The 13516-nt window shown below is 42.3% G+C and overlaps 1 protein-coding gene across 4 annotated transcripts in view; it reads right to left on the bottom strand.

Annotated features, from left to right (window-relative positions):
* SYDE2 (synapse defective Rho GTPase homolog 2) overlaps positions 1-13516 on the bottom strand; it is a 50456-nt gene that overhangs the window by 5361 nt on the left and 31579 nt on the right. For 3 of the 4 annotated variants that reach the window (XM_030031733.1, XM_030031732.2, XM_030031735.2), the window contains exons 3-6: positions 10050-11149; positions 7833-7959; positions 3038-3219; positions 1923-2154 (exon numbers count right to left, since the gene is read on the bottom strand). In XM_030031733.1, coding sequence (XP_029887593.1) covers positions 1923-2154; positions 3038-3219; positions 7833-7959; positions 10050-11149 — 1641 coding nt within the window. Of the gene's footprint in view, positions 1-1372; positions 1693-1922; positions 2155-3037; positions 3220-7832; positions 7960-10049; positions 11150-13516 lie in introns of those variants that run through there. The other variant, XM_030031734.2, reaches the window with a different exon arrangement.

The raw sequence follows: 13516 nt of genomic DNA, 5'->3' as shown, positions 1-13516 counted from the left end.
TGCCTATCCTGCACTTTGTCTGCTAGCACACATTCATTTATACCTCATGCCTAGGAATAGACGACAAATCCAGACACTTTTTTTTTTTTTTAAATTATTGTATAGAATCGGCCAGATACAGGTCTTTGCCAACTCATGCTTACATGTCAGGAGCCCTTCCTGGGCCCTCCAGAATAAAATGCTTCAAGAACCACCTAGCTGGGAATGCCAATTTCTCTTTATAAAGTTTGCAGTGGGGGGCAGGTGACCAAAAAAAAAAAAACAAAAAACAAAAAAACCACAAACCAAAAAAACCGCGCCTTTTCCCAAATACTCTTTAAATGAGTCGGGGAATATTTTGTGTTCTGAACACAGAGCAGCAGAGTCCACCCGGGTGGCTCAAATGCAGCCACAGCATCTGTAATTCAGTATTGCCACGTCAGGCCCTTTGTGACCCTCCACATTTCCCAGGTGATCCAAGTCTCCCATAAAAAGCAGACCTCCTTCTCTTCAAGTAAAAATAAAATAAATTTAAAAACAAACCCAATCAGACATATTATTCATTTAGGTTAACTAATTCCATTGTATGTTTCAATTGGTGCAAAAATTCAGCAGTTCCCCAAGAGCAATTACTGTGTTCTAAAAGGGAACAATTAAGAAACTGTTCAGATAAGCTGAATCTTCTCTTAGCCTCTAGAATTAAAGGGTTTGCACTGCTTGAATTCGAGAAGTGGATATTAAATTATTCAGGTTATCAAACAGAGCAGTTCTCCACACTATTAGCCAGACCACTGTGAAAAAGGAATATACAACAGCACCACACAACAGACCCACCTTCTGCATGGTTAGGTAGCTTTCAACAACCGCTTGGCCAAAGACTATCTAAAAAAAAAAACTAAACCCATCAGATCCAATGTTAAGTTGTTTCACAGTATTATCCTCAAACTCTCCCTGTTTAACTGAAAAGCTGCAATACCTTCGTCTGCTCCTGACTTCGGGCAGTGCTCGCACAAGAGAAGGCTGTGGTTCAGCAGCAGTAGCAAGGCACAGGAATTCACTGCGGACTGAAACCCAGGGCTCCAGATGTCATCCTGACTATTTCCACTGGCTTATGCCTCTCTGAATACCAGGGGAAATGTGAACAGCGTGCAATCATTTCCGACTTGAAAGGCAGATCTTAGCAGAAATAGTTACCTTCGCTACCTTTTGGTAGTTTATTAGGAAGATCAGAATTTTACCTCCCTTCTTATTGAGAACTGTGCGAAAGCATATGACCTCTTAAGTTTGGAAGTGGGAGCTAAAAGGTACTTAGGGCGTTTTGGTTTGGGTTTTTTGTTGTGTTTTGGTTTTAAAATATTTTTCCTTACGCAAAGCTCTGCAAAAACGACTAGAAGTTGCACAGCTCTTACTGTAAGGATGTTCCCAACTTGGCCAAATTACAAGGCCAGAAATAAAGTAACCTTTTGACTACCTCAGAAACCAAACAACTAATGAATTCAATACACAGATAATCCTGAATGGTCAAAGAAGGGGAGCAGAAAGAAAAAAAAAAACCCAACAACAAAAAACCAAACAAACAAAGAACCCAACACATCCCAAAACCCCCTAATTCAGATGTGGAAACCTTATTGTCACTGGATTTGTTTTTTCTAGTGTCTTTACTCACATAAAGCACTCTTCGCCATTTCTTACATCATACTCAGACTCTGCCATCTAGTAAGAAAGCAATAAAACAAACTTCCCATTAAACAAAGTAACTGAATACAAAGAGTAGATTATGAAATTGTCATGATTTCTTTAGATTAATAGGTGACACCATAGTCCCTTGTGTTTTAAGAATTCCAATGCTGCTCAGTTATCCTGTGACTTAATGTACAGTCACACAGTAAAAACATACAGCAATGGTTTGACATTTTCCCTTGACCAGATTCATGAAACAGTACCTGGCCACAGCTGGAGTAAATAGTGAAGAACCTCTATGTGTTTTTTGAAGTCCAGGGCACTAGCAAGCTCTTCCGAGTCCGTGAAAACTCTGTTGTTATGGTTCGTGGTCTCCTGCCTCTGGCTCAGTAACACGGGCCCAAAACATACAGCTAAATTCTGGCACGTCATCTTATTTACTTCGTGGTAAGAAGCCACCAGTTTCAGGTGATCCAACAGCATCTTCAGGGTAGCCTAAAAGAACAAAATACTGCTCAGGAAACAAAACACTAGACGAAGGTGGTGTTGACATCCTACCATCACTGCTCTAGAGGGATAAGATCAAGGTTGATAGCTATGGTTTTTCTACCAACACCCATCAACAGAACATCCAAGTGCTAAATTAGAAAAGCTGTATTAGACTATCACAGAGCAGACTAGTTAAGACAGACTTTCTGGTAAAATTCAGCTTGTTTCTTACCTGACCACGCTTTTACATAGATGAGTTTTCTCACAGCGGAAAGGGGTCATCACGGAGGGGAGAGAAGCTGCAGAAGCAGTACAGATGATCCAGGTACATTAGAAAATAAAGAAACCCTCAATATGACCTCAGGATCAGAACAAGCTTCCAGGTAACTTCCAGGTACCGTGCAGGCCACTTACTCTCTCCCATAGGCTAACTGTGGTTTTCTACAGAGGTGAATTGGGCAGGTAATGCCACACAGCACTATTACACTGCACAGTATGGGAAGCGAAGGCTTCATTGCACATGCTTAGGAAAGAGGAACACATTTGCCCATGCAATTATGATATACAGATCAGAGAGCTCCACAGAAATGGAGCAGGACACCACATGGGATTAATCTTTGATCTAACAATGTAAAAGTAGTGATCACAGCTTTTCATTCAGTTTTAGAGAGACAATACAAAATGCAAACTAGAATAAACCCAGCAATGCAAACCCTCCAATTAATCACAGCATGGAAGTATTTTCAAAGACGTGAGGCATCAAAAATCCAAGTGGACCATTAAGTCAGAAAACAGGTGTACACATTTTGACACATTTTATATCCAGTGTGAAAATGTTCCTTTATTTTCTGAAGCATGCAATTAACTTGAACCTGCTAACACTGCTCACCTTCTCAACATCTGGCAGGCAATCCAGAAGGGCTGCTGTGTGCTCAGAGTCACTCGGGTCATTCTCACAACCGTTTGCTGTTATTTTTAAGGGATTTTTCACCATGGCATCTAACACTGCTTCGTAGAGCTGCTTGGTTATCAGGGGAGAGGGTAGCTCTCGCAGGTAATCCTTTAGGACGCCTTCACAAGAGACACAAGAACAGCTGCCTTTAACAAGCTGCAGATTCACTTTCCAGTGACCTTGGGGAGCACTAAGGCACATCAGCTTCAACCACCCCACGAGAAAATCCTCCGTGTCAGTGACAAACCTTGCACTGCTCAGCAAGGGATGGGAGGACGACAGCAAAAGGGCACAGTGAACCACGGGTACACGAGGGCTCCCCACAGGGCCAGCCAAGAGGCAGGAGGTCTCTCCGCAACGTCCCCGCGAGGCTGGGGGTACCAGCACCCCTGTCCCCACAGTCCCAGCTGCTTCTCCAAGCCCACGCAAGGCAGCTCGTCACAAACTAAGGGGTGAAGCCAGGGTAGGAAGGTGGAGTGCCTCCAGAGAAGAGGGGTGCCTGCAGGGGCTGCTGCGTGCGCAGGAACGGGTACGCTGGGCGCAGGGGGAGCATCTCTCCCGGTCCCCCTCCTGATGGGGCGAGGGAGAGGCAAGGAAAGCGCTCTTAGCAGTCCACCTCCTGTCCAAGGAAAGGAGCTCCTACAAACACCAAAGTCTTCAGCTTGATGACACCTCCTCCTTTATATACAACCGGTAGTTAATTCTTCTGTTCAGTTTATTTTCAGCTCTAAAATTACGAGCAAACATCCCAGTGCCAGTGGCACGTTTGGTGAAGCACATAGTGTTTTCTCACCTCCCAACGCACAAAGCAAACAGATCTCCTCAAGAGTGAAATGCCAACTCCCCCCTGCCTCTGGGTACTCTGTACCCCCCAGCACACCCCTTGCTTCTGCTGTGACAAATGTAATCCACATCCACAGGAGACACTGGCTAAGATACCCACGTACTGAGCCCTCCCAGTTACAGAGACATACTGTGCCACTGCAGAAGCTGGGGACATGCTGGAGGAAAGGCTGTTTCTGGGGGATGCAACAACCAGGCAACCACTTCATTAACCCCTATTCCTTCCACAGATGTAAACAAACAAAAAGGAACTGAGCATTCGCATTCTTGTAAGCTGGCTTTAGAGGCTGGCTGATACTTCAGTTTGAGTGGGGTTTCAGTGACTGTAAGAAAAACTAAAAAACCCAAAACTTCAAGACTTGTAACTGCAGCCCCCTGGAAAGGACACAGCAGGATACTATCCAGGAGCAATGTGTCTTCCCCAGATTTGAGAGGCCTGTGTTCCATGCATGCATTAGCCGGTTAAAATATTTACAAGACAAACGTGGCAGAGGCTGGTGCTGTACAATACAGTTTGGGACTTTTTCCTTTTTCCGGAAACAAAACACTAGCAAGATATGCTGACTTTTATCAGTATCTTTGTTTCAGCTGTGCTTTTTTTGGAGGGGGAGGCTGACATCAGAATCAGCTTACAGTAGGAAATGGTATGTTGTAATCAAATCAGCTTATACTGTTGAAACACTCACAACCATCTATTAATAATCATTTAGTAGGAATTCCTGTAATAGCATCCACAGTCATAGGACTACCACCTGCCAAAGGACTTTCTCCTGTTTAGCCCTGAATAACAGGCTAGTTTGGGAGCCATGAATGCCCCTTGACCTTTCTAAATCCTTTTGCTATTCACTCAGCTAAATTAGCCCTGTAAGAGGCTGCTGTTACTTTTTTCCACGAATCTATGCTTCCCGCTGCTGCCAGCCCACTAGCACATTCCCCTTGACACAACCACATACAACAAATTTAGACAGCGAGCAGAAATCATCATCCACTTCATTAAGTCCTCATTTTTCTGACCCACTGAACTGTTAACAGTATTGCATGCTTTATGCAGAGATATGAATTCACGTGGATGCAAATAGACACGATGCAACAACATGACTACTGGTCAGTTCTGAAAACTGGCTGCATGCTTCAGTTTGAGCCATGAGCACACTTAATTGCGTGTAAGCCTGTGCCAATCCCAAAAGCATTTCTTAGTCAAGATTTAATCATTAAATGTTCATTCTCTAGTCTTTGGAGAGCTGGCAAAACTAAGTATCTTTTTAATCTTTTTGAAAAGGAGCGCTACTCAAATTTCAAAAAGGATACAAGGCGGCACTTCTCTTCAAATCAGCCAAGATTTATGCTGAGGATTTACATTTTACGGAACACGTGTTTCGGCTGATAAAAGTATGAATCACGTGCATCAGTCTCAGCATTGCAAATACAGCAGTAAAACATCAGGGGAAATGTTCACCCTCAACCCACCTCCCTAAGCATAAGCAAGAGATGTTTTGTGGGCTCTTTTATTCCTAGCACTAAGCACGGTGGGTACCTGAGGTCTGTCAGCAAAAATTGCAGGTTCCCCCTGCTATCCAGACCACACTGTTTAAAACAATTAGAGAGCAGGCTGCTTTGTGGTCAGTGGAAGTTATGGGTGCAAACAACCCTTCCCTCCCTGCTCTCTCCAACTCCTGCAGGACCCCCGCACCCAGTCCTTTCAACACAATACTAACACAGGCACTACAGGCAATCATACAGCACAGCTGCAGGGGTACCGCAAGAAATAATTTTTTTTTTTTTTATAAGTAATTTCTTAAAACTATTTTTAACTTGTAAGGAAAGCAGCATGTAAGTTAACTCTTCCAATATAACATATACAAAAGCATACCCAGTAGTCTTTCTGTAAGACAGACACCAAGGCTGTAGTCTTTTCACTCTCACAGTACAAATTCCGTATGTAAAAAATTATCCTTCAGTAGTACAACCAGAAAAAGGACCAAGAGTCTAGCAGGACCCGCACGGTCACCAAAAGTTCACCATCACCAATGAGGCTTGCAGCAATGTATATTGAAAAATTGAAGTACGCTTTTCTATTTAACCACTGCATCATAAACTCGTGATGGAAAGATCAGTCAGACTGTGCCACTGCCCTTCCACAGCTTTGCATCAGTACCAAGTTCTCATGCAGTTCAGACTTCGTTTCAGGCAGTTCTGCTTGGTTCTGAGTGTACAATGTACTCAGGAAAATCAAAATGCTTATGAAAAAAGTTACAGGTTCTTCTGTATATGGATGAGAATTAAGTTCATATACCCTTTCCCATGATACTCCTGAACCATTTCTGCAAATACTTTTATTGTAATGATTACTTGTAGCATGGGAGTGCAATGCCATTTTTATTATTCAAAAATTAAAAAAAAAAACCCAAACAAACAAAACCCCAGCATTTTCCATTAGCCAAAAGCTTACATTAACCAAATAGCAGTTTGCCATTTGTCTGCTTGTAAGTCAGTATCAGACAGTTTCTGCTGTTTGGCAGAATGCAACAGAAGGGGTTTTTTTCCCCTTCTGAGTTGATTTACAAAAATTGGGAAGAAAACAGGACTTCAATAATTTCATGGAACAATCTGATCTTAGAAGTTATCACCACTTTTTCTCATTAATTTATTTGTAAAGAGAAGAAAATTTAAAAGTTTGAAAGATCTTTTCACTGTTTACTTTTACTGTACACCTCCTCTTTTTAAAGGGTGTATCCCATCACAGTGAAACACAAGTTTCTGCTGCTGGGAACACCACTACTTGGGAGCAACACTGAACCCAACAGTGAATCCAGCCAAAGCCAGTAAGGCAAACTGACTAGCTGCACATTCTGAACAAAAAAGTCTATTTAACCCAATAAATGACACCGAGTAGTATCTTCTGATACCGCTTTGTAAAACTATAAAGTGTAATGAACAAAATTCATTCCCAATACACTGAAATGAAATAAACCACCAAACAGGGTAAAACTATCCCATACAGCTGGATGTCAGATGTTACAGAAAGGGCTTTGACACAGAAAATTTATACCCTGACTACTGTTGTAACATCTTTCCATTCCTGGATATGTAGGAAATGAATGCTCCTGGCTAATTTCCTGGAGCAATTAGTTTACTCAGTGATGCCTGAAATTAGATCAACTTTGGCTTACGTAACAAGTATCAATAGTTATAAAACTGTTCCACTTCTAGGCAAACCAAAAAAACCTCAACAACTTTCTTCAGCTGTGCAGCGCAACTCCTGTGAAGACACTGCTGTAAGGAGCTGATGCAGACGCAGACAGGTTTCCCAAGACCTCCTGTGCCGGTACTCCCAGCCCTCCTCACCTTTGCCAGGAGCCTGCTGCCTGACCGCAAGTAAAGGGCCGCTCCAGTGAGCACGAAAAAGCTGCTATTTAACTATATTTTAAAAGAATGGAAAATCCATTTCCAAAAATCCCGCAGTCTCCAACATAAAGGGAGGACAGCGGCTTGATCCGAGATGGCCCTTGGATCACACGTTGCAGAACAACCAGCACAGTGCACGTGCCTGATCACAACCACGTTTTTCAAGATCCACAGAGCTTTAACAGGCTTCAGGGACCTCGGCTCCTTTCCAGCTTCCACTTCCCTCTGTGACTGGTAGAGCAGTTTCTGAAAGCAGCTCCTTCCATACCCTCCTCCCTCCACATCCCTGGTGCTTCCTACTTACACATCCCCAAAGTTACTGCCCCCATTCTCAGCTAACCTTCACCAATACAAAGCACCAGTTAGCAGCTTGTTAAAGGACAACAGAAAACTACTTCAGAGCACTACTTCACCTTTTAAAAGGTATGTTAGGAACACGGCACAGTTCTATATTAAAAGAAAAGCAAGTAAATATATTTATTACCTGTTATGACATTAATATCTGGGTACTGGCTTTCACAGAGGCTGACAGCCTTGCTGTCCCTCTCAAAGGCCTCCCGAAGCTCCTTCTTAACCGCTGCTGAGCCACATAACCGATACAGGCCTACCACCTGGAAGCAAAAACAACAGCCCAACAAGAACAATTGTTTGGACATCTATGTTAAGGAAATTACGAATACTCCATTATTACACCTAGAATATGCTGTTTTTAAGATGACAAGATGTTGACTTCCATGTGCTTCAAATTATATGAAAAGTTTTATACAAAATAGGGGTTATTTAACATGCTCAAGGTGATACGAATGAAACCCACAACACTGCTGGACTGAATTACTAGTTAAATCATGTGCTTTCATGAACTCAAATTTTGCATTTTATCATTATTTACTTTTAATTTTCATCAACACCATTTATACAAAGCACTCCTATGATCTTAAGGAACTAAATCTTCAACATATTCATTTTATTTTAATGAACTTCATAGGCAGCTGTACTAAGCAGTAAATGGTTAGTCCAAAACTACCATGGACTCAAAAGATGAAAAACACAAAAACCCTGACTTAGACCATGCAAATCTAGGTTTGCAAACAAGAATATTCGTCTGGCCATATATTAATTCCTGTTTAAATAAATGGAAAAAGTTACCAAATGGAATTTGTACTCCCCTCTTTCCCAAGACTGAATACGATCTAGTATTTGCAGACAATTTCTCTTAAACTTTTAAAGTTTTCTAGTGCCACATGTGAAATTCAGGTGGAGAAAACGCAATATGACCGTTTTGCAGTCTATAGGAAAGTAAAAAATGTCAGACAAGCACGTGGTTAAAACAAGTTAACGGTATATTTTGCATTTTTGGTTCTCCCTTCCAAATTAGATTTCATGCTCAAAGGCACCAGGTACATTCAGACAATTCAGATCCCAATCGCTTCATTACCAGTGTTGCCTTGATTACCCAATATCATTTGCATGACTAGGTGCTAATAAGCCCAAAATAAAATGCTGAAACCATGGGACACATACATTGGAAAGAATAAAACTTCTCTTTTCCACTGATTTGCATAATGTTAGGAGAAGCATTCACAATAAGAATCATACAGTCATTATCAGTAGTGACTTTCAACAAAGTCATTACATAGAAGTACCATTTCTCTATATATTTTATGACCTAGGTTATAAATAGCAGAGTTAATCTCATAACACCTGGAACTATATCCAACCTGTCAGCAATTTAAAATAGTAACAGTGGTAGGTGTGACTACTTCTCAATTTCACCTGAGCAAGAACAGGTGTAAAAGAAACCAAGGGCTCACACATGCTGTGGAACAGCATGCAAGAGTCCTCCCACCAGTTTCAAATTAATTGCCATGGGGAACATCCAACCTTAGGACCGTGCATAGTCCTTACTAACAGACTTCTTGTCTAGCATCCATAACTGGCTATTTGTTTCCATACCTCATTTCTCAAACATATTTTTGTTCATTAGGTTACACCAACCAATAAACTGTATTAGGATGAAGAGAAGACACTGGGCACTGCTGCTTTACAGCGTTCATCTCCAGTCCTAATTCTGAAAACAACCTGAAGAAAGGCAAGGAGCAGTGGCATGGCAAAACAACTAATTCAGCCCCCCAGGGTCTCCTCCTCATCTTAACGGTGTGCACAAAGTGATGGCAGAAACAAGTCTTTGGCACGTTGGCTTGAGACTGCACACACGTAAGTAAAGTTTTGTCAAAAGACCTGTCCTCATCACTTCGTGTCACTGCACATGATGCTTCGGTTTTGGGTAGGAGGGAACATTACACTCATTTGTGCATTTAGATACGTGTCCTTACAGAGTGATCCATGTCTCAGGAATCAAGCATTTTCAAGTTCTCATCTCAGCTCTGCTTTTTGAGGGTGATTCTACATGCTGGGGACTGCAGGTTCATTTCACTATCCCTAGTCCTAAAGCACTACTGTGAGCATCTCCTGTGAGCAAGCGTACATGTCCTCTACAAAGGCCAAGTTGAAAGCACTGATTTCACACAGTCCCATTATTCTTCCCTAGTGACTAGTGTTCACCAAACAGGAGCAGCAAAGCAAAAATTTGACATGTAAAGGTGTTTTTAATTTCCCCTTTCCCACTCACTGCTCACACTCTGCAACAACAGCTATCCCGACACAGAAATATTAACAAAACAGATTAAAATATGCACAGTACCTGACAGCCTCTCTTTTCAATCTCCACAATGCATTTCTGCATCAAAAGTGGCACCATCAAGCCCGCATTTTCCTTCTCTACAACTTTTCGAGCGTCTACCCCGAACATCACAGGCTCCCGATCTGTATCGAGGCCATCGAGAGAGTTCTCCCACTGCTCCATGAGCGACAGCTTGACGTAAATAAGCCCCCTTGGTTCCAGTTTGACAGCCAGCTGATGTGTCTTTGTCACTCGGAAGAGAGTGGGAAGAGCCACGGTTCCATGACAACATACCCGATTTTTCCGTGGAGTGGGTTCCCAGCTGAACACCACCAGCTTTAAGTGCTGCGCGTTTTCAATTTCTATGTTGAACGTGTGGTCCATATCTAGAAATGTTGTCCTACACGTAAGCAGAGCTGTTCTCGCTTTGTTTACTGAGTCAACCTGTATTGCACAAAAGACGTCTTTTGAGTCTATTCTTGGTGGTTTTAAGTCTTCAGCACCATAGAAGTGAATGCTCATGAGTCCAGAGATGTACTGAGAGCACTTGGGTTGATCAGAAAAGTTGTAGTGTCTGAAAGCATCAATATCTATTTCAGTTTTACCACTGTTACTTGGAAGGCTCTCCCTTCCTTTCCCGCACTTGGTTTCATGCCCATGTTTACCTGATTTTGTTATAAGTTCGGGAGAGTCACCATCACTGAGGTAACCACCTTTGTTGAAGGATTTGGAGCTCCTCGAGCCCTTCTTTTTGTAGGTGTGTTGTGACAACACGCTACTGTCAAGATGGTAACGACTTATCACGTTCCTGCTGGCAGCTGTGGTTGAGTTTCCAGAAGATGGCAAAGACACCGTATGGCTTGTATCCCGGCAGCTACCCTTCAGCAGGGAAGGAGGATTATCTGAGCTAGTATGGCTTGAAGTTCCCTTGACACTCAGCTTCCTGCTCAGCTCTGGCAGCTTTTTCATTTTCATGGAAAGCTTCCTCACAGTCCTGGGAGATTTAATTCTATCAGGGAAAGGCCAGTTGATTGATCCGCTTTTTTTCAGAGGACTGGGACTTGGAGGAGAAACCTCTGTTGAGGGTATATCAGCCTTGTGTGCAAGTACAACTCCAGACCCTTTAGAAGAAAAGAGAAGGGATAATCATTTTCAAACCACTCAGTAACTGCAGTTCACAGCAATAAAAAAAATAAATCTTGAACTAGGGGAAAACATGTTGATTTGTCATAACTTGATAAACGCAATTCATTCAGACAACCATCATTCATTCATCAGTCAGATGTTCACAAGCATTTAGAAAGCTGTGCTCTGCTGACTTGTTGAGCCAAATTTGGCAGTTCATAGTCAAAAGCCAGATTTGTTCTGCTTTATGGAGATGAAAGGGCCAGAAACTACATATAAACAAATGAGCTAGCTCACACGCTGCATTCAGCTCAATCCATTTGTGCTGTATCCACCATACAAGCAGACATGGCTGCATTCCTGGGGCACAGGTGCAACGAAACCAGTCTTAAATGGGAAAACACTGGAATATGACAAATGCACCTTTGTCTACGAAGCAGTTAGCTACGTAGCAAACACATCAGCATTGCCCACTCCTCTTAAGTTGAGAGGATAGATACTTGTTTCTAGTGAAGAATGTCCCTCTGTTACCCAAAAGAGCCCTAAATCCCTCCCGTGTAGACGCAGGCAGTGTCTTACACCTTTTCTTCCATTTCTCTCAACTTCTCCTTTCCACCGCAGGATGGAGGAAGAGGAACACAACAAGGATTTATTCCATTCAAAAGCTGCATCCTGCACTGCCTCATTCCTGCCAGCAACCTTCCATCTTTTCTGGCACAACCATCCCATGACAGCGCTTAAAGTTATACGGTTCCCAAGTGACATCCTCATGGGAAATTAACCACCTTTCAAGGTACAAAAAAAAAAAAAAAAAAAAAAAAAAAAAAAAAAAAATCATAACGGCAGGCACTGATGCTAAAGAGGGAAAAAGAAAAAAGAAAAAGACTCCCTCAATTTAGCAGTAAAAGACAACTAACTGAGGAACGCGATCAGACATAAGCCAGTACTGCACAGAGTCGGGAACCTGCGGTTCACCTCATGCTCCAATACTCTAGGAAATCCAAATACCAAGTTATAGCTCAAGCTTTTCACACTTTCACCAACATGAGGCAGTAACAACTGTAGGAAAGGCAATGAATTTACATGAGTTAATGAAGCATGCAAGAGGGGAACTAAGGCCACAATGACAGATATTAATAAAATTACACAAGTACTTTCACTTAGAGTCACTTTTCTATCCCTTGAGAAACCAATAGTGGTTTTTGCTAGCAATAACCACCCCATTCACTCATCACTTTGCAAATGTTAGCAGCGCCCAACAGGACTCATGCAGCCTTGCCTGTGCAGGCTAGGGTACTATGGAGCCCCTAAGCACGCTAAACCTGTGTGGTGCAATTAGCCCAAGCAGCTCACAGAGACTCAAACACCTATATCCGTCATCCCCCCTTGCTAGCCAGGGAAAGGGAGAGTCTATTTACAGCCTATAAAGAAAAAAAGCAGCATTGTTTTCACGAAATACTCAGCAAATCATACGTTACAGAGGTTTCTCTTACAGATTTCTCAAAGGCTTACTGCTTTAATTCTAATCATTTCCAAGTCCAAATCACCATACAGCTAGTGATCTTTACAAGTCCCCTGTTCATCCACGTTAATTTTCACCATTTAACTATAACTTACTTTTTATACTTTGCTTAGCTTAAAAAAATCAGGCTATCTGGTCTTTGATCAGAGTGGTTTGTTGTGGTTTTGTTCCCCCCCCCCCCCCCCTCCAAAAAAAACCTATGAAGACTAGTTCTAGTCCCAACAGAAGTTTGGCTTTAATAATTTTTGCCGATAGTTGCTTAAAATAATATCTTTATAAAATAAAGTTTCAGTTATGAAGCATAATGCATGGAATCTGTTTTTCAGAGTGACAAAGGAAAATTCATTTAGCCCTGCATCTCATGGAAGTAGTTCCCTTGCAGGGGAAGGACTATTTCTAGCACGCCTGCTGTGCTTTTCTGGCAAGCAGCTAGTTAGAAATGTGGTGTTTGATAAAAGCGGACAAAGCCTTCCCTTGTACTGCAAATCACAGCACAGTCCCACTGGTGGGCTGGCCTGGAGCACTCTATAGCAATCGGTGCCATACTGCAGCCCGCTAACATTAATCTTCCCTTTCTGTCAAAAGCCCCTGGCACAGGCTTAGAAAAGCAGGCCAGCAAATTAAACTTCCCCCCAGTTCATTAAAACTGAAGAGTCAACCTAACACTCTGACTTTTATGTGTCCAACTTGAGCTGGGTTCAGCACCAAACAGTTAAAATGAAATATGTGGCTGGAAGAAACTTAACAGTCGAGTATTATGCAGGATGGTATTCCCATCAGCATTGAGCCACATGTTGTTCCACTAAAGCCAGCAATGTGCTGAGGTATGCACGCAATTTTA

This window comes from Aquila chrysaetos, chromosome 12 (genome assembly GCF_900496995.4).
Source record: "Aquila chrysaetos chrysaetos chromosome 12, bAquChr1.4, whole genome shotgun sequence".
Lineage (NCBI taxonomy): Eukaryota > Metazoa > Chordata > Aves > Accipitriformes > Accipitridae > Aquila > Aquila chrysaetos.
The sequence above is the reverse complement of the archived record's forward strand: the minus strand, read 5'-3'. Positions and strand labels throughout refer to the sequence as shown.